This window comes from Cydia fagiglandana, chromosome 14, assembly GCF_963556715.1.
Source record: "Cydia fagiglandana chromosome 14, ilCydFagi1.1, whole genome shotgun sequence".
In the NCBI taxonomy this organism is placed as follows: domain Eukaryota; kingdom Metazoa; phylum Arthropoda; class Insecta; order Lepidoptera; family Tortricidae; genus Cydia; species Cydia fagiglandana.
In genome coordinates this window covers 12,745,630-12,770,662 of record NC_085945.1, presented here as the reverse complement: position 1 = coordinate 12,770,662, position 25,033 = coordinate 12,745,630, and the positions used below count along the sequence as shown (strand labels likewise).

The following is a 25,033-nucleotide window of genomic DNA, read 5'->3' as shown; positions in this document are numbered from 1 at the left end:
TAACATGACTATAGCTCGTTACACGATATGCGCAAGAGATTTGCAACTGTAGGGTTGCCATATGGAAGAATTAAATGTCCTGATAAAAATCCTGACATCACCCTAAAAATCCGGACATTTCTTGTAACAGAGATTTGGCGTAGCTTGAACGACGCCCCGGCGGCGCGCTGCTCTCTGCGGTGTACTGCATCGTTGAAAGAAATATTATTGTTTTCGTTGATTACTTACTAATACTTTTATGTATTCTTTCATTCATGAAAACTGTTAACTTTGTAATAAATATATCACGTAAACATTTTTTTATACCTACCTTGGTCATTCCTAAAAATCCGGACACTTGCCAAGTCCGGCCGCAATCCGGACAAAGGGTCAAAAATCTTGACATGTCCGGACAAATCCGGACGTATGGCAACCCTATTTGCAAGTGAAGTATAGCGGTTATCAGTTTATCACACTGCGACGCAAAATGCTCCGCGATCGTGATATTCGCGATCATGCGGCAATTAAAAAAATGTAGGCGCCAAGGATTATCGTCGATAAAATTTTACTGACAATGTCGTTTGACCGGCTATATTTTTAGGGTTCCGTACCCAAAGGGTAAAACGGGACCCTATTACTAAGACTTCGCTGCAGGGACCGTATAACCGGTTTTATTAAATACCTGTATATAAACTGTCAAACGAATACCGGTTAAAATGTTATACCTATATTCGAATTAGAGGTATTGCTGTCATTCCGTTTTTGTCTTTATCGCTAAACTACACTAATTGACATAATGAAATACCGGTATTCATTAATACCTCAATAATAACAGGTATTCAGTATACCGGTAATGGTTATCGTATTTAATACCGGTATTCATTGCACTTGATCAAAGAGTAACCAAAAACTTTGCGACAAGAGGTTAAAGTTGTTGTTAAGTCCTCATGCTAATATTGATCGCAGTACAAGCGAAATATTTCATAATTTAACCACGAGCGTAGCAAGTGGTTCGAAATTGCGACCGTTTCAAACACGAGGTTAATGAATGAATTAATGAAAAGAATTAACCCCAGAAAACATTTCCATATGAAATATGAGCGCCGCGCCGGCGCGCCGCCGCCGCCATCAAAATTTTCGAGCCGCCGCCGCCGCCAAAATTTTCGCGTCGCCGCTGCCGACACTGCGCTATCGCCGTGGCATCGGCGTGACCTTGTTAGATACTAGAGTCTGTCTAAGCTAACTTTGCACCGATTTGAACAGAACAAAGTGAGGGAGTGTTATTATAATATAAACGTCATATTTTCATAGAAATTTGACTTTAACGATGATATTTACACACGTTGTCGTTGCAAATGCTATGCAGATTAGTTTGATCGGGGATTTATTGCTTTTATATAAGGTGCTAACAAATTACAGCTTGGCAAAAAAGAGTAGAAATTAAAAAGTGGCAACACTGTAGTGTCGTCCCGTTTTCTTATATAAATTGGTTTGAAAGGGACGACACTACAATGTTGCCACTTTTTAATTTCTACTCTTTTTTGCCAAGCTGTAGGTATCGATATTTTAAGAGATAGTACTTTATATAAAAACAGTTAACTTTAAATAGAAATCAAGAAAACTTTTCATATCATATTTTTGTTTTATTTACCGAACAAAACAATAAATTAAAATTATATTAATAAAATTAATTAAAAATAATCATTACGTGCATTTAACCACATAAAGAAAAAATACATAGAGTGCTCATGCTCACTCCATACATCAGTTTTGGTACCAAAAATACTATTCTTTTCGTAGTCAACATTAGTATCGAGTAACGGAATTATCAGTACTGCTACTTGACAATAGATGTTGCACCGACCGAAAAGTCTAATGCTCAACAACTTTCAGCGAATATTAAATAAGGATTAACTGGAACTTATTTTCAACTCCTTCTGCTTTAATATATAGTTGTAAATAGTTGTTCAATACAATTTTCGTGAGTCGCGACATTTGAGACATCTAGTATCAAGTAGCGGTACTGATAATTGACCATAGTTATGCAGAAAACGACCAACTCAATTTTTTTATCAATGCAGAAAGCGACCAATGCTACTGAGTTAGGGTGTAAGTCACTTTGACAAAAATAAAAAGTTGGTCGCTTTCTACAGAACTACGGTCAATTCCGCTACTCGATGCTAAATGTCAATTACGAAAATAATAGTCTTTTTGGTACCAAAACTGATGTATGGAGTGAGCACTCTATGCTTACTATATTTGTCTATGATTTAACTGACAAGATGTTTAACACTTTCTGTTTTGCCAACAATTGTTTGTGTTAAATGTCATTATCATCAACGTGTCATTTCATTTATCAACGTGAAGTGGCCAGTTAAAAAGAGGTCTCATTTAATTATCTCATTAACAGGGTGTTTTTACGTAGCAAATTTGTTTTCCAATTTTCTCAAAGAACATCATAAAACCTAAATGTTTCATACTTAAATATACTCCAGGAGTCGAGTATTATCAGCTGTAAAAATATTGGTAGCTAATTTGTTAGCACCTTATATTAAGTTCGGATATATAACTTTTTTGGCTAATATATATTAGACTGCATGCTTTCTCTTGTCTATGCTTAAGCTAAACATGTGGCAGTAGTTAGCGATTCGGTGGCCAGGCAATGTCAATGAATAAGAAATAGGTGATATGGAGTCTAACCTAATACGTCTATTCCAGAACATATCCTCAACAATTGAATGTAAAGGTATGAGCACGATAGTTGAAGTCACGCACACAACAACAAAATCATGTAATGACAGTGAGATTTTGAAATTAATATTCTTTTTAGGCTTCCGTATTTCGTACCAATATCAAGTTGATATCAACTGTAAAAAAGTTTCTTGAAGGTTTTTTTTATAGGCTTTTAATATCGTACGTTTAAGTCGCATTCACTCATTGATTCATTCATACTATTTTTGCGATTAGTAGGTACTCTGTGCGAGCAGTGTGTGTAATCATTCACCTCTCCTGGCGATACGTAGAGTCTGTGCGGAAAGAGAAGAGTCGTGGCAGAAACGGGAACTAACATTTTAAATTTTATATGGCAATCAAACCTTTGACACCTGTCTTGTAAAAAGTAAACAAACTTCTGTCATTGTATATTTTTATTAACAAAAACCGCAAGTTTTATGTATATAATATTTTCAAAACACGATAAAACCGTACATAAAACCACAAAGAAAATTATATTTAACATTGTTCGGTTTTGTCAGCGGGAAGAAGATGGCTAAAAGCCAACTATCGACTTACAAAAAGTCGCGGAACGTGTTTCCGCTATTCGCGGGTATTGATGTTGTATTTAATATATTAAATAATTACCTATTTAATAAGCCCCCTAAGTAACTTGTCTCCGGTACATAATTGGTAAGTATATTCATTCAAAATATATGAATGTTCACTATGAATGTTCATATTTATGCGGGTCATTCATGATCTTTAAAATAACTGACAAATAGTCTTGATACTTGCTATTTTATGCATATTTATATGTAATTTCTTTTTCAGGATTGTGTAAAAGTGTATAAGTATGCAAGAATTCGTAATCTATCTGAATGAAACTTTTTCTAATAAAATATTTCTTTATTTGTAGGTTCTGTTAGTTACGAAATTATATTTCATATTTAGCAGTGACTTTTCGGCGAAGTAAAATATCGTGAGATGAGAGAACCGGACGGCGGACATATCCCAATAAGGCCTACCATACGTGGGTGGGTGCATAAGTATATGCACTATTTTTATTCATATTCATATTTATTATTAATAATGTACACATACATTACAAGTCAAGTTTACAATGGGTGAAATATATATCCCAGATAAAATTACGGTTCTATTGCCCAATTTCTACCCGACCTGGTTTTAATAACTGTTGGACTGCACAGATTAGGCAGTACCTAAATGAGACTCTATCTTGTTTGGTACTAAAATTACAGTTGTATTGGGCAGATTCTTAACTAGTTTTAGTAGTTTTGTCAATCGCACTGTCACTTTTTAGTATCTGAGACATAAAAACAAGTGTGTTTTAAAAAGAAAACTAGTGCCTGCGCTAAATCAGAGGATTGAGTTGACGAGCCGACACCACCACCAGGTTCCGTTTAGTAAGCCGTGGTAAAAAACCGGAACAAAAGGGATTCAAGTATCATGACGTTTAGTGTCGTACTATAATCACGTGACCAGTGTTGTCAGCATAGCAAAAAAGTATAAAATAGCACTGGCGCGCCCTCAAATCCCTCGACTCTTCTCTTTCCGCACAGACTCTACATATAATAACTATTATATTTGACTATAGCTACCAGCACTGACTTCGCACGGATAACACAAAACCTTAACAAATTGTACACCTAAACTAAAGCTTCCTCAAAAATCTTTCTATTGATAGCTGAAATCCGCATGAAAATCAGTTGAGTAGGTTTTGAGTTCATCGTGAACATACATTCATATAGTTACAGACAGACGCGGCGGGAGACTTTGTTTTATAAGGTGTAGTGAATTAGTGATAAATTCAATTAACAGTAACCTCACAATATAAAGATGTTCATTGTGCTGCTTATCTACAGTTCATGGCATGAAAAACTTTTTTCCTACCATAATTCAATAAATAATCCTTGAAATTAAAAGGTTTGAATTCTCTTCGCATAAACCACGTTTTCAAGGCTACGCCTCCGATTCGCCGCCACCGCCAACCAATTTTGACCGGCGAACCGTCGCCGGCTAAATGCCTATCGGGCGGCGCTAGACGTGCGCGCCGGTCGAAAATAATTGGGCAACGGCGCGCCACCAAAAAATCCACGGCGGCGGCGTGGAATTTTTCAACTTTTCAATATTAAGACGTATAATGAAAAGTCATGCTTAACCCTTAAATCGACAAGGGAAAAAAATCTTAAAAAACTGTGTTAGTATCATTTTTTCGGTGTTATTATCTTATTAGGTATGTGGTTGTTTATTGTAGAAAAATCATGAAAAAAATCTATTTATAATAGTTTCGAAAAAAACATAGGTATGACAAATATGTTGGATGTTGCCAGGTTCGGTGTAAATAAAAAGATAGGCTGCATAATGAAAAGACGTCTAGTATTTTGGACGTTGCCGAATATACAGTACTTTATATGCATAAGGTTTTTTTTTTGTCAATATCATGTTTTTTTTTTAAATTAATATAGAATAATTGCTTTTAATTACAAATACACTTACTGATAATGTCAACTTATGTTATGAACTAAAGTAAAACCTACTATTTTTATATTTTTCCAAAAAGTTTATAGCTCGTAGGTGGTAAAATTTTACCAGTCATTGGCGTCATTTTATTAACATTAAATCAAACTTAGCGGGGTATCGTAGGATGCAGCAACATCTGAACAATGGTATACAATAATGCATGTAATTTTATCAATATTTTCGTAAGAACTTTCTTAAATGAAATCGGGTCTGTCTCTTGATGTCTTGATGAACGCACAGGAAAAAAAAACCGTAATAATATTTTTTTATCTATTTGGTTCATTACGTTGTAATAAGACAAATAATGACTTAGTATGGTGTTGGTGCGACATAAAATAGTAGAAATTCAATTATATAACCAGAAAAATTCCGTAAGTACGTAATTATTGCCATTTTTAAGTAAGTATTTTACGTCAAAAATGTGAGAGTTACGTAGGAAGTGGCGCCCGCAATAATTTTCAACTATTTCTTATCGGACTATAACCTATTACATATTTTAACGCTGCATAATACTGTCTTATAAAAAAATATTCGGCGCGAATTTTAAACTACCGGCGGCGGCGGCGGCGCGCGTACTCCTTATGGCGGCGGCGCGCACGTCTAATCAGCGCTCATATCTTTGAGATTATAAACTACATACATAATAAAATACAATTAAATCAACAATTAAAAAACAATTAAAAGAATCAAATGAACGCTATTAAAAATGTATTCGTCAAAATCATCACCTAACAGCTAATTTCACCAGCAACATGAAAACGGGCATTCTAAGATCCGAATATTAAGTATTTACAACTTTACAAGCGGGCCGGACAACGTCCTTGACGAGTAGCGAAGGAACGAATCGTGGTACTACTACAACCGGTATTGGCACTTACTTATTACCGGTAATAGCTTTAGGAGTAAACTATCAAATAGTGGTATTTGTTGTCAATTGGCTAAACCGATAACACTATTGAATACCGGTATTCGAATACCTCTATTCGGAGCTTAAGTGATATAAATACCCAAATTCAAATTACACCGGTTATACCTCAATAATAACCTGTAGTCAGAATACCGGTAACGGTCCCTGCTTCGCTGTCCGTCCGTCCGTCTGTCACCAGGCTGTATCTCACGAACCGTGATAGCTAGACAGTTGAAATTTTCACAGATGATGTATTTCTGTTGTTGTAAAAAAAACCATTTGATAAATTGGGAAATGAAAATTCGGCGAAATAAAATTCCGCCAAACGTGAGTTGGGAAGTGATAATCGGCCATACAATTTTCGGCGATAAATAAGAGAACCGGGAGCCCCATTTAAATCTTTATTTTATTCTGTACTCCCATACAAAAAACGTGATTTTTGACCAAAGTTAAGCAACGTCGGGAGTGGTCAGTACTTGGATGGGTGACCATTTTTTTTCTGCTTTTTTTGTTTTTTTTTGCATTATGGTACGGAACTCTTCGTGCGCGAGTCCGACTCACACTTGCCCGGTTTTTTTTTATATATATGTATAGGGCTCTATTTTGCCAGTGTACAGTGGCGTAACACATAAAATCGTAAAGATTCTCCTACATTATGATAGTTTGACATGGTTACATGGGTATACTTTTAAATCACTAAAACTCTAATTTAAAAAAATCTGATTAACTTTATAACAGGTACCTACATAATGTGTGGAACTCTTGGAAAATTAGGTTAAATGCTTAAGTGAAGTGTCTGAAGATAACATTGCAAGGTAGTAAACTGGGAAACTTTACCCCAGAGGGCTAGAAACCCATAACGATTTATTATTGCTACGGTAAAGCCCAGACATAAGGTGCGGTTAATACCTTAAGTGCATCAAGGAAATCCAATTAGTTAAGTTTATTTGGCAATTGACCTAATCCGGCGCGTCAAGTTTGCTCAATAAAATGTATTAAAAATACTTGCAATGACACAGAAAGGTAATATTCAAATGTAAATGGTGTATTTAATTATTTATAGCTAGCTTGTGCCCTAGACTTCGTCTGCGTAGAGAATTAATTCCGTGATGAAAACTACCCTATGCATGTCCTTCCCCGGGCCTAAAACAATGTATATACTAAGTTTCATATAAATCGGTTCTGTGGTTTAGGCGGAAGAGGTAACAGGTCGACAGACAGTTACTTTGTATCAATAAAAGTTCAAAATATGTGACAATCGGTATCAAAAGGGACCGTCGGCGCTTACGTAATTACTAACGGCGCCAAAATGCTAATGCGGCATTACGCGACGTAAGCGCCCACCGCCATAAGATCCCTTTTGATATGGATTGTCACATATATAGTATTATTATACCTATATATTATATACCTAGGTACCCAGTAGGGATAAGATACGTTGAGTAGTAATGATCGTAAATTGTAATGTCCTGGTGTTAAACGAATGGTTATGATGTGCAAATCTCATTTTAGTTCCTTAGTTTCTTTTCTATTTGATGATCTTTTATATTTGCATGTAAAATAACTAACTAACTAACTATTTTGGCTCAGCGATCCAAAGAGAATCTTGGCCTCCGAAACGAGAGCGTGCCACCTGTCCCGATCCTGCGCAACTTCCTGCCAGTTACTGACGCGAAGCTGAAGCAGATCCGCCGCCACACTGTCTTCCCAGCGATACCTGGGCCGACCCACTGGACGGCTACCAGTCGGTCGTCCCAAGAACGCCTTCTTGACAGCCCGATCCTCTCCCATTCTGAGTAGGTGACCGAACCAGCGAAGTCTGTGCGCTTTCGTTTCGCCGATGATATTGGGTTCGGCCACTAACTCCTCGATCTCGGCATTTTTCCGGATCCTCCAGGTGCCGTCATCCCTCTGAATAGGTCCCAGGATCTTGCGAAAAACTTTTCTCTCTGCTACCAGGAGCTGACCTTCTTCTTTTAGTGTTAGGGACCAGGTCTCACAGCCATACATTAGGATAGGCCGTATAACGGTTTTATATATCCGTAACTTTGTATGTTTGCTGAGAAGCCTGGACACCAACACTTTGTGGAGGGCTGCACTGCACCGCAGGGCGTTTTGGATGCGTATGTTGATCTCCTCCTCTCTGGTGTTTGTGTCGGTAACAGTGCATCCCAGGTACCGAAACTTCTCAACTCCACGGTAGACGGTACCCCCAACATGAAGACTATCACGCTGGATGCGTGTATTCATGTAAAATATCGGTGTGTAAAATTAACATTAAAGTAACGAACAGTTAAACGGAAATAATGATGTATAAATTAGTGACTGGAGTTAAATGGCACTCAAATGACAGCGGAAATAAACTTAAGATTTAAAAAAAAAACAAGATAATGTCCATTTTCAACTAAAAGGGTACTTATTGTCGGTTGTCAATAAGGCGCTATTTTCACATAAATTCAATTTTAAATCAACCTTATCGACAACCGACATTGTGGTACTTTTTGGTTGAAAATGTGTCATACAATCTCCATTATATAATAAGCGCCATTTATGGCTAATTATTACATTTATTACATTCGAAAGATACTAATATGTATTTCAAGTATTTAAACAAAAGTAAATCGACAAACTGCTCTTAGGTAAGGTACATAATCTTTACTCCACTGTTTTAACAGCTCTTCAAATATCACTGTAAAGAAATACTTGGCATAGTTTGGCTTTTGTTACAAACGTTATCAAAGAATGTTCCATTGATTAACGTCTGACTTTCATAGGAAACCAATACACCGTGATATTGAATTACCCGCCCCACTTTAATGTATAAAAGTTGTATGACGGGGATAGGTACACTTTGCTTGAGAACCTCACAAAGTTACTATAGTTACTCACATTTTTTTTGGGAATAAATTATTATTATACATACTTTTTTTAGAAATAAATTATTTAAAAAGTTTCAGATCCATTTCACCTGTTCAATCTCAGTGTGTCTCCTTCTCTATTCTCATTAAAGCAAAATGTGAGACGCAATTCACAATGGAGAAAGAAATTGGATAGGTAGGTGGAATACCACCCTTAGGGTGAAGTGGTCACGCATTTATCAACTGACATATCTACATCTGAAATCATTCGTATAAATTAAAAAAAAAACCCTTGCCAATTATTTAACCCTACTCTTGCATTTTTTTCACTTAAAATGATAATCATGACCTGAGTCATATTCATATTAGTCACAGTAAAAAATAAAACGCGACATAAGGCTATGGCTATAAACACCCTTCTGATTTGATTTGAATCAAAAGGACGGATGAATGACATTCAATGACAACTTGACACGCGGTGACAGCCTAAGCACTGTCTTTTGTCTAATATGAGACATTTTACACAAGCCATATACGCCCTAATGATGTATCTACTAAGTAAACTAAAGGGAGCTAGCTGTCTCCTCATAAGGCCCGAAATAGGCAGTAAGTTTGAAATTCTTTTGTCGTGTCGTTGAATAAAACAAGAAAAATGCAACTGTGTTCTGGACCTTGCATATAAATCTAGTTTATTTTACAATCCATACTAAAAAACCGGGCAAGTGCGAGTCGGACTCGCGCACGAAGGGTTCCGTACCATAATGCAAAAAAAAAAACAAAAAAAGAGCAAAAAAAAAAAACGGTCACCCATCCAAGTACTGACCTCTCCCGACGTTGCTTAACTTTGGTCAAAAATCACGTTTGTTGTATGGGAGCCCCATTTAAATCTTTATTTTATTCTGTTTTTAGTATTTGTTGTTATAGCGGCAACAGAAATACATCATCTGTGAAAATTTCAACTATCTAGCTATCACGGTTCGTGAGATACAGCCTGGTGACAGACGGACGGACGGACGGACGGACAGCGAAGTCTTAGTAATAGGGTCCCGTTTTACCCTTTGGGTACGGAACCCTAAAAAATGCTTAAAAAATAAAATGTTCACTTTAAAATAGTACCACGATTATTAATATGCATATGAGAAGTCGACATTGTCAATTCGTCGTATTAAATGAATAAATAAATATTAGGGGACGTCATACACAGATCAAGGAGCAACAAACTATGCAAAGCTTAATGTTTAACTTGAATCACTGTTTTATGAGTGTACCCTACCTACATACGAGTAGTAGGTGCATCAAAAAACAACTAGGTTGTGTACATGTATTGTTCATCTTTTAGTAATGGAGGCCCATCTGTCATGGGTCGGTGGCACCTCTACATTTGACTAAACGGTAACCACTGACCTATATTAGGAGACAACGCCCTATAGACTTTCCTTTGTTGTTGTTAAGGCACCCATTTCACGTTTATCTTTCACGTCCGACAACAGTATTAAAGTGATCGTTTTTACGTTAATACACTTGTTTGAATATTTGTTGGATTAGGTACAGATGTAGTGCATAATTATTCTCCTTCGTATTTTCACGTAAAGGCAGGCGTGTCTCACTCCGCGATTTCGTCGCTTTGCTACAGGTAGCTAAAAGTACATCCGTTCGGCCCCAATTTTGGGGTTTGCCATAAGCCGCGCGTGGCGCTGCCGCCACCTAGCGGCCATATCTGTGCTGATCGTAACAGACGCGTTTTGTTAGAGAGTGAGTCTTCTGTACTTAGTACTATTATTTATTCTGTGGTAAAGGTACGAACGTGTCTTGCTATTCCAGTCAAAGTCAAGTCTCGGTACAAAAAGTACTGAGGTTCACTGAAGTTTGAAGTGGCATGACAAATACGAGCGTTTCTGCATGTAAAACAGTTATGCTCCACATCTGTACGTTGGTATTTATTAATCATTGGTCTAGAACCTAGATAGTCATTAGGAAGAACAAATGTGGTGGCACGCAGCTTTTTTTAGATATATTGCGCCTCTTGTAATTGGCACTGTTACAAAATTCGTGTTCCAAAGTAAAATTAAACGTAAAATTTACCTCCAGCGATGTTCGGTCTCTAACAAGCATGGTCGATCTCCAGACGCCCGGGTGCAGTACAAATTCAGTAATTTTATTGCTCTATACTATACTATTAGCCGTTGTTCAAAAAATCAGTACCCTTATTGGATCTCCTGACATACGATAGTACCTATATGTTTTATTTTGTCAAAATTCTTATTTTATTTGCTGTACTATGTTATCCCATTTCAAAAATCCAGCTCATCCATGGGAATCATCTAAACATAAAACCAGGAAGTATGTTTCCATAACTGATAACACAATTCGTTATTCGTTAGCCTCCAACATCGTTAGTTAGGCATTAGCTTTGTGAACTACAAGCTTGCTAATCAAATATTCATAAGTGTGTAAATCGTTTTGTAATTGGACAACACTTCAATAGACGGTATGAAATGTGGCAAGGACATCGCCTATGGAATGCTCTGACGGCTGTACTGTAAGCTATAATTAGTATCTAACTTCTAAACATAATTAGAAGGACAGTTTTGCTCAGTGTTTACAATTAAATATGTCAAAGAATTCATTTATGTCAAAGAAGTTGTAGAAGTCGCATAGCCTTTTAAAAGTCATACAATAATACAAAGGTTTAATAAAAATTGTCCGTATTTTGGAAACGGAGGGTTTGTATATCGTAGTTAGGTATATTTAAGTGCTTGACCTAAATACAACTCGCTGTTTTCCACGTGTTACAAACCCATAACCTAAGGGTTGTTGGCGATGGCGTGCCATTCCCGAGGGGTTGTCAAGGAATCGATTAAAGAAACAGGAATAGCATTAGCATATTCACTTCGACAACTTCGTAATTCCACGATGGGATATCAACTTAATTTTGTTGTTCTTAAGGTTCATAATGCATTCTTACAATGCAAAAGATAGAGGGTTTAGAAATTATAGCCTTAGTTCTTTGCGGTTCACTATTGATTACGAAAAGACACTGCAGTTTTATAACTAAGGAATGACAGTAGAATCATTGTGGACGTATGTAAGAGGCAATAAATCAAAGGTGGGCGGACTGTGTGAGAGATGAAATGAAAAGAAAGTATGAGAATGATGAGATGACAGGCGGCAGAAAGGTATGGAAGAAAAACGCTTTGCCGACCCCAAGTGAATTGGACAAGGGTAAGGGAATTATATGATCTAAAATAGCCTAGTTATATTGTCTTCGGTTCGGGTTGTATATGCTACTTTCCAAAAAGTTAAACACCCAAACGTTAAAAAAACGTGTAACGTGTAACGTGTAATACCGCTTTTGCGTACGGCGCTCGCAATCATCGCTCAATACAAAATAAATTCCAACTAGTTAGATTAGATCCACGTTTATTTTCATAAATTAATGTTTATGATTGCTATAAAATAATCAAAATGTCTTAGAAAATATTCTACGATACTTCCTCTTAATTTAATGACGAAAGCTGAGCTGAACACTTAATTTTTACCTCTCTAAAATCATAGACAAGTATTAACGCAGAACGAATCAGATTTCGCTGCTAAATAATTATTCACATAGAAAGATAATACTTGGGTATTTGGTACTTAACGGTAAATTCAAAATGAAAGTGTGAATACTGTATAATGTTCCTGTATATTATTATGATTGACGTTGCTTGTCACGCCTTAAACATAACAAAATTCGCAATACATTGCGTCTTAGAATAAGCTTTGAAGTGCATTAAAAATCAAACCACAAGTTATTTTTAAAAGTTGCTGAACAAATGTTGGTTAGATGAGGAGTACAGCCTACAGTTGAATTTTTTGCTCGTATTACAGGCCACAGGCTGTATACAATTTATAAACTGTAATGATATATCTGTATATTCTCTATTTTGAAGAGTATTCCAGGGTGGCAGAGACTTTTGTCAATTTTTCGTGAGTTGTTACATTCGCTACTATTAATGCTGACTATACACAGTTTGAATAATCCCTTTAGGCTAACTACATATGTTAATATATCCCAATAGTCTGCAGACACCAAACGACTTTGATGTTAAATCAAGAGTAGCTCAAGGGCAATATTATACATAGTACTATTATTAGTAATAATAGAACTTATAGAACGTTCGGTAAACTGTATCCCGGTTCCGTTCCTTTTCATCTTCATTGTTTAACCATCTATATCTAATTTATAAGCGTAGAAGAATGTTGTTTGTTTTGGTTATGCATAAGAATATGATTCAACGAATTTATACTAAAATATTTGTACTAAAAAAATAGTTTTGAATTAGTATTTCATTCATTTCATCTAGATTATTTTTAGATGATCGCCTAAAAAGGGGTGTTTCAAAATGGTCTACTGACTTGATTAGTTATACCGCCCGAGATATAAACGGTCTTTGATATTCTTTTTTTATACTGATATGGAATTAAGCACTTTCGTGTTTCAAAAGGCACGTTAAGCCGTTGATCCTTTAACTACTCCCAAGGGTTAATTGGACAGGCAAAAAACGACTTAATTTTTTTTAGTTTAAGGTTGAATTTTTTATTTCTTTGCTGGCACGAAATCGAATCGGTGAGAAGCGAGATGTTTAACCTAGTATTTACCGCACTGTATCGGGAGGCAGTGATTTGCTAGAGTGAAAAAGTAATATAGGTAGGCTATTTCACTCTTAAACCAGTAGATTCAGAGGATTGCAAAAAGGATCAAATACAAGCCTCTGTTTTGAAAACTCCTAATTAAAGAGTAACTTAATAAAGCTTAACTCATTAAAGTTTTTTTTCGAGGATTGGCTAGTGAGCAACTGTGTTTCTGATGTGATCCTCGCCACCGTTTCAAGTAATTTGGTATGTAAGCCTAATGTGGACAAGCCTTAAGCAAAGGATCGGCAAACGGAACGAAACGAGCCGTGATTGTAAATACCTCCAAAGAGCTGCATGAGAATCGTGGACCGCGGTTTCCCGACCCCTGCCCTAACCTTTTTTATGATTCCATTTCAGTCCTGCAAGCTGTCTATCTTTGACATTTAGCTGGAGATTAAGTATTTTTAATAGACGTGTTGTATTTTATAAGATCTTGATGTGCTCTTCTCTTCTTCGCCCGTGCCTTGTAAAAGTAGTGTTAGGTGGTTTCTCGCGAGTAAGCTTGGGTGTTTCTCCATTCGTTTGCGATATTTGTCTAAGGTGTCGGACACTTCTTGGTTTATTGTTTTGATTTTGAGATCTCGATGCAAATTCTCGTTTTTACTCTCGTACCACGTTACGGGGCTTTAGTGACAATACGTAGTATTTTTGATTGGAAGCGCCCTAACCTAAGGATATTTTGTATTAAGACAGTACTTATACTTACTCGAGGGTCTGAATTTGGAAACGTCGTCGCCACATTTCTCCCTGTTGTAGAGCAGACTCTTGCACATGCGCCATGGCCCGAAGTAGCCTTTGTCGTAGTTCGGGTTCTCGACTATGGACAAAAGAGGGACGAATTAAGTAACGTATTTTGTAACATATTTATCCTTGTGTGCGGCAAATAAAATGCTTAAAAAGGTCTGAGTACACCGGGTGCGTGAACGTTGTAATATACAGATCCTTGACTCTTATGAGAGACGCCACACTGCTTGCGTGACGTGCACACGTGAGGCTTCAACAATTTAGTCTACGCACATGCGGCCGGTATGGTCTGGCCTGTACTTAATGTGAGTGGAGGGCAGAATTTCGAATTTCCATTTTCTATAGAGCGACTTTTAGGAGTGAAGTAATATCGTTCGTCATTATGGCAGGAACACCTATTTTCTTTGAGAACGGTAATATTGTTATAGTTTAGCATTGTTTCCGGGACATAACTTAAACTAATGATCGGGATACAATAATTATAGAAATTAGCTCGATTGAAAATCGAATTGAAACTTCTCAACATATCACCTTATTGTACTGCACGAATGCGAGCAGCAGGCGTATTGATATCACAATTTCACAATTATTTCATACATGCCAGCATTCATTGTATTCATACTTGAAAAGACATAAACATCATGCTAGAATTAAAAATAGGCGATCAATAAAGATAATCATTCCAATGATGCCAATTCGAATTCTAATTCGAAACCTAATTATAGTAATTATTACAAACTAGCTGTTCCCCGCGACTTCGTCCGCGTGGAATCTTATCTTCAACATTTTACATCTTTAGTACCTATAATTTTCATATCCAAGCAATGTTGAAATTAAGTACTTTTCTTTTTTAGCAAGTTGTATGAAGTTTTAAGTCAAGTCGATTTTGATGTTGGTTGCTGAAATTACTTTTCTTGTATTCTCATAATAGGTACCTATGCCCTTATACAAAGATTCAAGTTCCGCACTCACAAAATATCTGACCTCCATACAAACTTTCAACCCCTTTCTCACCACCTTGGGGGATGATTTTCAAAAATGCCTGAATTAGTTTCGGGTTGAAATTCCAAATACGTTGCAATTACTTTTTTTGTAATCGGCTATATGCCTTTCTAAGAAGTTTCAAAACCATTGTAATGGATTCAAACTTTCAACCCCTTTTTAACCCTGTCAGGGGATGAATTTTACAAAACGCTGAAATTACTTTTCCTGTCTTCTAATAATATCCCTAAATACAAAGATTCAAGTCCCACACTCGAAAAAATGTTTGATATCCATACAAACTTTCAACCCCTTTGTCACCACCTTAGGGGATGAATGTTAAAAAAACCGGGCAAGTGCGAGTCTGACTCGCGCACGAAGGGTTCCGTACCATAAAGCAAAAAAACAAAAAAAGCAAAAATAAAACGGTCACCCATCCAAGTACTGACCCCTCCCGACGTTGCTTAACTTTGGTCAAAAATCACGTTTGTTGTATGGGAGCCCCATTTAAATCTTTATTTTATTCTGTTTTTAGTATTTGTTGTTATAGCGGCAACAGAAATACATCATCTGTAAAAATTTCAACTGTCTAGCTATTACGGTTCCTGAGATACAGCCTGGTGACAGACGGACGGACGGACGGACGGACAGCGAAGTCTTAGTAATAGGGTCCCGTTTTACCCTTTGGGTACGGAACCCTAAAAACGCTGAAATTAGTTTTCTTGTATTTTAATAATATATCTAGCAACGAAGTTTCAAATTCCTAGCTCAAAAGAAAACTTTAACCCCATATAAACTTTCATCCCCTTTTTAACCCTATTAGGGGATGAATTTTACAAAACGCTGAAATAACTTTTATTGTCTTCTAATAATATCCCCAAATACAAAGATTCAAGTCCCGCGCTCGAAAAATTTTTTGTTATCCATATAAACTTTCAACCTCTTTTTCACCACCTTGGGGGATGAATTTTCTAAAACGCTGAAATTAGTTTTCTTGTATTTCAATAATATATCTTTTTACGAAGTTTCAAATTCCTAGCTTAAAAAAAACTTTAACCCCATACAAACTTTCATCCCCTTTTTAACCCCCTTAGGGGTTGAATTTCTCAAAATCGCTTCTTATCTCTTGTACACTTTATAAATGCAATCAGGTGTGAAAATTTCAACTTTCTATCTTTTGTAGTTTCGGCTCTGCGTTGATGAATCAGTCAGTCATAGATTAGGGACAATTTTCATAAAGTACTATAATACCACAGTATTAGTATTCAATTCATGCTCATCAGATGCGAATTATCTTATTAGTAAACCATACATATTCATAAGTATTAGTACCTATTAGTAGTAGACAATCATTTGGGTATACCATTATTCAATGTAATGCCTTTACAATGGAACCTCATTTGAATAAATTGTAGAGATCAAACTCCTAAAAAAACAATTTGCTGGTAAATACTATCTGTGTAGCAAAGACGAACAAAAAGACCTTTACGAGAGCACAATAGATGTTACGTTATCCCATAGAACAAGCAAATAGTTAAACAGACGAATTTATACTTTATTTCAATGATTAAAGAGTTGTTTTTTGTTAGTTATAAAGCTTGAGAATCGTGGCCTCACGACCCGAGGCTCGAAATCCTAACAAATAAAGTAAAGCATATTAGATCCCTCGTTATGTAAAGTTGAATTAACCCATTAAGTGTCATCGGCGGCCTTGTCAATTACCATATTACGCATCAGATGTAAGGGCACTATTCTAGTGGTTTAAATGGTAGCTCGTCATATCACCGTAATTGCGACGTCTTGATTAGATTTTTTGTAAAGTGGACTTTATGCGTAACTATACCGTGTAATATACGAAAAGTTTCTAGTTCGGAACTTAAGCTGTACCTTGCTTACCTCAAATACAAAATAGAAAATTAATAGATAGGCATTAGGCAACAATGTATTTGTACAGTCGCCATCAGATATATCGGAGCGGCCAAGGTGTTCACAATATCTGAACCCGCACTCTAATGCCTTGACAATAGAGGCGTGCTCAGATATTTGTACATATCGGTATGTCACAAATCAAATTAGCGATATCGCGACGTGATATTGTAATAACGTCTAGAATAGAGTCGGTCAATAAACAAACAAATGTATTAGGCAGTGTGATGTCACCGATTTTGGAATAGGCCCTTTTCGGTCAAGGTAAAGTACCGTTACATCATTCATAGATATGTGTATGCGTAGAAAGCGAGTGTTTTCCAAGTTAAAAGCCCATTGAAGCAAGCGTTATGCAATCTAACATACTAGTATTCAGGTCAAAGAGATTTTCATACATAGGAATATATGAATATATTGACTAAAATTTTGAAAGTCTTTATCTCGGAAACTATTAGGTCTACGGACGGAGACAATTCTGGTCTCGTATTGTAGCAAATTTAGTCGCCTTTAAAAATATAGATAGATAGAATACTCTTTATTGGCATACCTCAGTAAAAACATACAAAAGAAAAGTACAATTATTAATATCTTGAGAATGTACATGAATAACTGGTAATTTAGGATTATAATAGGCCAAATCTGAAAAAAAAAAAATTTCGCGGTTTTTTCAATTGTGGACAAAGTTGCGTTTGGCGGTCGAGGTCACAAACTTGGATTATTCATTGGGCCAACTTCATAAACAAGTCTGCAAAAAATCAGAACTACCGGATTTGACGCAAGCGCTAATGTATAAAGTTACTGGATAATTTTCTCAGGAAAGGAAACTACTTCATAACCTGATCCGATCTTACATAAACTCCTTACCGACGCATGTTATGAACATAGATAATTGGACTATACGTAAACATAGTTATTAGAGCTTTCATGTCTACGTGATCATGAAAAACATGTTTATATCTGAAATAACCCTGAGATAGTTATTTCAATACATACTTACTTCATTGTGTAACTATTATAGCTCAATATTTTTGTACTGTAACTGATTCCCCGCGATACAGGCGTAGTTTAGTGCGGAGATCTCTCACATATTCTGCTGTGTTTTTTTGATGATATAATGTATTCTTATTCTCAATATAAGCCATGGCTAAACTATTCTTATCAGACAAGCAGTCTATCGGATTATTTTTAATGATAGAACTAAAGAAATTATATATAGTGTGCCAGTATGTAATTCACAAAGGTAAGCTGACAAATATTACGATCTTTACATATAAGCGTCTCAGTCTCATTGCTGAATAATGAATATACTTCTTTGAACTCAGCTCTCATAGATAGGTTACTTAGATAGAGTCTGTGCGGAAAGAGAAGAGTCAAGAGCAGACTCTAGAATCTAGAAGATTGTCAGTTGCGAGTTCACACTGTGCACAGTAAGCAGTATCTAGGACAAAGTATCCATTAATTTCAGTTGACCGTATGACCCAATAAAATCAAATCACGATGAGTTTTTAATTCGCATTCTTCCGCTCATTTGTCTCAATCAATGACTATAAATTTAATTTTAGCTCTGAATAGTTCAAAGGTACCTGAGGCTCAGCTACCTTTGAACTATTCGATGCTAAAAAAAGATTTGTAGTTTCCGCTGACATTCGCCGATGGGTGAAGATAGGCAAATCGTAATGCTTACCGACTACTTGGGAACAGATAGACCAGTGTAAGAATGACTTTCGAGAGCGCTTATGAAGCGAGTATCTATTCAGGCCGCCTTGCCAAGATGCCAATCGCCTACGCTCCGTAGCGATCGAAACGCAACTGTCACTGTCACGCTAATATGGAAGAGTGATAGAGAGACTTTCGTTGTCGAAGCGATAGCGATTGTAACCTTGGCTAGGCCGGCAGGTTTTTCTGTCAACGTAATGTAGTTTGCCAAGTGACACATATCAAGTTATCACTGAAGCATAAGCAGAGAAAATTATGCCTATACTGTCTTTTTCTTACTCAAAATAGCGATGAGTATGTTTTTCATTTATTCTGCTGCTACTTACTGAGAAAAACGTTTTGCCAGACTAGTTGGATTTTTAAGGTGTCCGAATAAAACTCTTCCTAAAAACGGACGTCTTAAAAAATTCTAATTATACGAGTAAAGGCCACTCGCACCATTCACTAACCGGTTAAACCTGGGGTTACCATGGTTACCAGTACAATTTGACCCTGGGTTAGCGGTTTAACCGGTTAACCCCGGGTTAGTAGGATGGTGTAAGTGGGCCTAAATGGACTTTCTTATATCAGAGTCTTTTCATGAGGCGGCTCGTCTACTTAACTTTACCTAAGTATTTCATAAAAAAATTGAGCACAATTTGTACTGAGATGACCTAAGATAATTTTGTGAATGATAAAACAGGTCGTGAATTCGCCTCGGGCCTGTTTGGAAAGGACAACAACGTGCAACATTGATGTTATATTAGTCTTCCTAATGCCTAACATTATCTTAAGGCACGACTAAGATTTGCTTAGATATTCTAGCTAGATTTTAGGGTTCAGTACCCGAAGAATGCCAAGAGTGTCCATATTACACTCCGCCGTCTGTTTGTCAGCGGGCTCTCTTACAAACCGTAATGCCGGCTGCACACACTTGTCGAGAGACCCCAAGAAGAGTGTATACATGTACTCTATTCTCATCTCGCTCTTAATCGTCTCGTCCCGCCTTTCACCGATTGGGTAGTTTTCGGCGAGAGAGGCTCTTGACGACTGTGTACAGCCGGCTTAAGGGCTTATTTTTTACAGAATTTTGTACCTATTGCCGCTATAACAATGCAGAAATTTAATACTGAGCAGGATAATAGGTAACAGAGAAAAAACTAGATTAGACGTATTAAAAACACGTATATTCTACGAAGTCGTGCCCTCGTGTCCCCTCTTAAGTGAAAACAGTGGGGTATCGTCACGACTTCCTGTGTGAGCACAAATTGAATTTGCACTACTTCTCTAAACCGGTGGAACGCTAATTGTTACTAGCTAAGTACCTCGCTCGTTTAGGAGCCAATCTGGTCAGATAATCTACACAAAATATCGCTGGCCCAATATTACAGGGTTCTATGTGACATTATCAAGATAGTTGAAATTCGACTTAATGTCACTATGCCAATGTTCAAATTTCAGTTCGATAAAAGTGAAACATAGAACCCTGTAATATTGGGCCAGCGATATGGTAACTGCGATCACGGCTCTTCCACTACTAAGTATATGTATATTAACTAAAAGAGAAAAAATAAGGACAGTGAGTTTTTAACGTCCATTTAGTGTTTAAATAATGGTAGCCGATTGGATATGACGACTAATAAGTTTTTCGGAACTTATGTACGAAATATCATTAGATATTTACCACTAGCTTTTCGGTGAAGGAAAACATCGTGAGGAAACTTGCATACATCTCTCCCTCATTAATCATACCTTTTATTTAATTTTACCATACACGCAAGTTCAGTGTGAAAGCTGAAAGGACAAGAACCCGTGCACCTTAAAAATAGTTGTACGCGAATCGTGATTCGACTTCAATCGTAAATCTTAGAAAAAACATAACAGAGACTTATATTATGAATTCGATTGAATACTAGACTATATCATATTGGACATAGCGATACAAAGGTATTACCAACATGATTTGGTCTAGACTTCTATTTCGGATGACGAATGATCAAAGATTTTGATCTGGGTTCTTTTTTATTCTTCAAATTTCTTATACTTTTTTTGCAGATTGCAAAAACCCCTCTGGTCTGTCTGGGTTCTTAATTTTATCGACTTACTACAAAATATCAAGGACACAACACTGCTATGCGGAATTAGGTATCTATGACACGAGATGAAGTCACAAGTGTAGTCAAGATTAGTTCCTGTTAATTCTGTTTATTATCAGCCACTGATAAGAAAAACTCGTTATTTTAATAATTAATTCGTTCAAACAGGCTGTAAAGTTCTTATCAACTGCAGAGGTTTCAATTATATAAGTGGAACACAGCAAGTTGGGTCTAAACATGGGCACAGGATAAGTGTATGCTACCTACCTAGCTAGCTACCTACCCTGGGTAGCTAGCTAGCTAGCTACCTTCCTACTTATTTACCTACCTACCGAACCTACCTTATACGACCGAATAAGAATATAAATGTAACATTAAAAGGTTTTTCTCGTTTATCTTATCTTATCTGTGCCTGAGGCCAAACTTTCATTCGGTTATCTCATACACTCGCTGACATACTAATTTAGAGACCTTTCGAGGTCAAAACCTTTCGCCGTCACCTTTACACGTCGGAACTCATAGTTTAAGTGATGCGACGAGTTAATTAGCTTCATGATGACCGACAATTATGACCGCATTATGCATTTTTATAGTTAGTTATTTGGCAGGCTATTTCGTCACACGGTTTAGGGCCAGTTGCACCAACCACATTTGACAGACTGATTAACGTCAGCCTGCGCGCCCCGGCACTTTACTATGAAACTTTCCATACATACATACATCACTGGCTCAGTGACCCAAAGAGGATCGTGGCCTCTGACACAAGAGAGTGCCATTCTACCCTATCCATGAAACTTTCCATAGGTATACATAAAAATTTTGCGAACTCTTTAACGATACAAACAGTTCGGTGCAAACCGACCCTTAGTCATTACATAATAAATGCCAAAGCTCGGTTATTAATACGGATATTTTCAAGTAACCTTTAGTCATTGATATTTTCAAGTACCTAATAACCTCCGTCGATAAGTCGAAAACAAGACCACACGTTTTTACAAAAGTTGGAAGCCTAACCTATGATAAATTGTAAACTAACGTGTGCACAATCTACGTTTGTATCACATACACACTTTTTTGTGAAAACTATTGTGAGCCCATAAAAACCTTTGTGAACATTAGGATTATGTCACTGACGACACTTGGAGTACATCCTACACCTACGTAAATATTATTTGACCCTGTAACTACAACGAAACCTTCGACCTTATGTTTCGTAATACAAATACTTGATCAACTAAAACTATATAGAATACTGGAAGTTTCTAAAGCAGTTTGATAGTTACCTTTGATAGCAATACGATTCGTGCCATCGAAACGCTGTATACAAAAAAAACTGGGCAAGTGCGAGTCGGACTCGCCCACCGAGAGTTCCACACTGGTATAGATTGTTATAGCGGCAACAGAAATACATCATCTGTGAAGATTTCAACTGTCTAGCTACCACGGTTCATGAGATACAGCCTGGTGACAGACAGACGGACAGTGGAGTCTTAGTAATAGGGTCCCATTTTTACCCTCTAGGTACGGAACCCTAACTATGAAATTTACAATAAGACGAGTCGTCCTACAAACTAAAGGTATGATTCGTTCTTTGTTTAGTACCGTACACAACGATCAATCTGTCAGATAAGTCGTATTAGATCCGACCTGGCCGTATTATGATGCGCGAGCGCTGGGCTGTAAGTTCTCGACCCAACCATGTAACGTGTACTTATAGTTCTTTTTTTTTAGCATTAGACAGAACTTCGCAGAAGTAAGCTTGTGGTTCCAAATCCGGCACTTTTAGCGGTAATAATTTGAAGTAAATTATATGTATTGACCGTGCTACATTAGATAATTCAATAATTATTAACAATTAAAGAGCCTGATAAAAACTGTACGCTTGCTTCTGTGGAGTTCTTTCTAATGCTAAAAAAAACGAACTATAGAGATGGTGTGTCACAACTGTCACATTACATTTATTATTCCTACTATTATTTGTTCGAAAATGTATGTTATGCGAAATTCGTGTATAGTTTTTTTGATATCGAGTAACATCTGAATGATTTGTAATTGAAACTCTGTAATGTAGAGGCCTAACGGAGCCGACATGTCTCATTGATAAAGGCTTCTTTTAAAAATGTAGATAAAAAAAAGTGTTTCTCTTACAAACTTCATACTTGTGATTTGCCATAATACTTATTCGTAAAAAACGTTTTGGATAAACTCTCCTTAGAGCGGAAAATGAAGCCCCGCGAAGTGGGGCTTCGTCAACCAGTTACCAAACCCTTTGAGTTCAAATCAAATATAATACTTTCTCTAGTTTCAATTTCCTTCAATCTGATTTAATAAGGGACCTAAGAAACACATATATTATATCTACTTGTACAATAGCTAATGAGACATAGGACGATACAAGAATCGAAGTTGTCCACTATTACCAAATCGAAGAGCGCACTTCTCTGCTATTCACCTGAGCCTTGTCGCTCGTGCTTGGTAGTCAATGGAATGACACTTCATGACTGTTAGAACACAATACTAATAATTTTAACTGATCATGGATAGACCTTATCTCCCTGTATTAAGGCTCACGAATGATCAGCTAACTTGGTGGATGACGGTACTATTCACTCTATGTTTACCGGTATAGTTAGACCTCAGACTCTGAACTAACTGTGTGGCTTCAGGGATCTAATTTATTGGCGCAGCTTGGTCGGTTGCGATTTAAACAATACTGCTGGTTCCGCTAGCTTAACTTTACTAACGGTGTCCGTTACAAATAAAATTCAACGAAATTGAAACTCATTGCGCAAGAAAACAATAGATGGGGTATTTTATAAAAAAAAAATATTGTAGTGAAAAAAAAAAAGCAAAACGGCGTAAATTTTAACTTGTATCTAAGGTAAAATATAACGTAGTAAAAGGTTGCAAAATAGTAATTGAAGGTTGAAATAAAGATAAATAGGTAACGATTTTAGATTAAAGATACGAGTATACGTAGGTGTTATAGGTACCATCACAGCTCCTTGTATGTCAATTCGTAAGAGATTTGTTCCGAGTTGTCGAAATTCGCATATAAAATCCGCGCCTTTCCTGAATCAACCTATAAGTAATAAAATTGTCGGTGATGATAATCGGGCGTAGTCGCTTATAGAATCTTTGTAGCTTTGCGCCATTATTACAGACAAGACAACCGAAAATACATAAGCCCAGTTTTTGTTAAAAACGACACCTTTTTAATAATATTTTAAACTAAACTGTACGGTATTAACCGTACAGTTTACAGCTTAGGGCTTCAGTTAATGTATCATAACAGTAGGTTGCGAGCGTAGGAACAATAAGTCGTTAAGTTCCGCGATAAATTTTTACGATTTCAAGGAGCCCTGGTAAACCGATAGCCTAGTTACACCCCGGTGTAATGCACTCTGGAGTACATTATTACCTAAACTTAAGGGGGAAGAATGTTTTTCTATGGATTTATAATCTTATACCTTTAATGGAGCAATTCTTGTATAGGTATATATTTCGGGGATCTCGGAAACGGCTCGGAAATCGTTAATTTCGATGAAATTTGCTGTATAGGGGCTTAACGGGGCGATGTATCTTAGGTCTTTTTATAACTTTTTCTGTCTCCCAAATAATAGGTATGATGAGAGATGCATGCAAGCTTCGAATGACGACAGGCGTTGCATCTTACGTCTGTTGTGTTAAAATGTTATGTCAAGAAAGCTACAAAACAAGGAAGCTAAAAAACAAAAGTGTCATCTAGTGCTGGTACTGTTGATAAAGATTTGATTAGCTACACCACAATTTAATTAGTACAGTTTCAAGGTCCTGTAACTGACTTAGTAGTTAGTACATACACCGTCAAGCTGCTTAAGCCTCCAGTGAGTAAGGTAGGAGTGTTCTAAGTCGTGTGTAAACTGTAGCCCCTA

General features: G+C 36.8%; 1 protein-coding gene across 3 annotated transcripts in view; it reads right to left on the bottom strand.

Moving 5' to 3' along the window:
* Nucleotides 1–25,033, bottom strand: part of LOC134670789 (uncharacterized) — a 77,257-nt gene that overhangs the window by 34,202 nt on the left and 18,022 nt on the right. For all 3 annotated transcript variants that reach the window (XR_010099130.1, XM_063528609.1, XM_063528608.1), the window contains one exon: nucleotides 14,384–14,494. Coding sequence is in view for 2 of the 3 variants with exons in the window: in XM_063528609.1 (XP_063384679.1) it covers nucleotides 14,384–14,494 (111 nt within the window). In the remaining variant the exon portion in view is untranslated. The remainder of the gene's footprint in view (nucleotides 1–14,383; nucleotides 14,495–25,033) is intronic.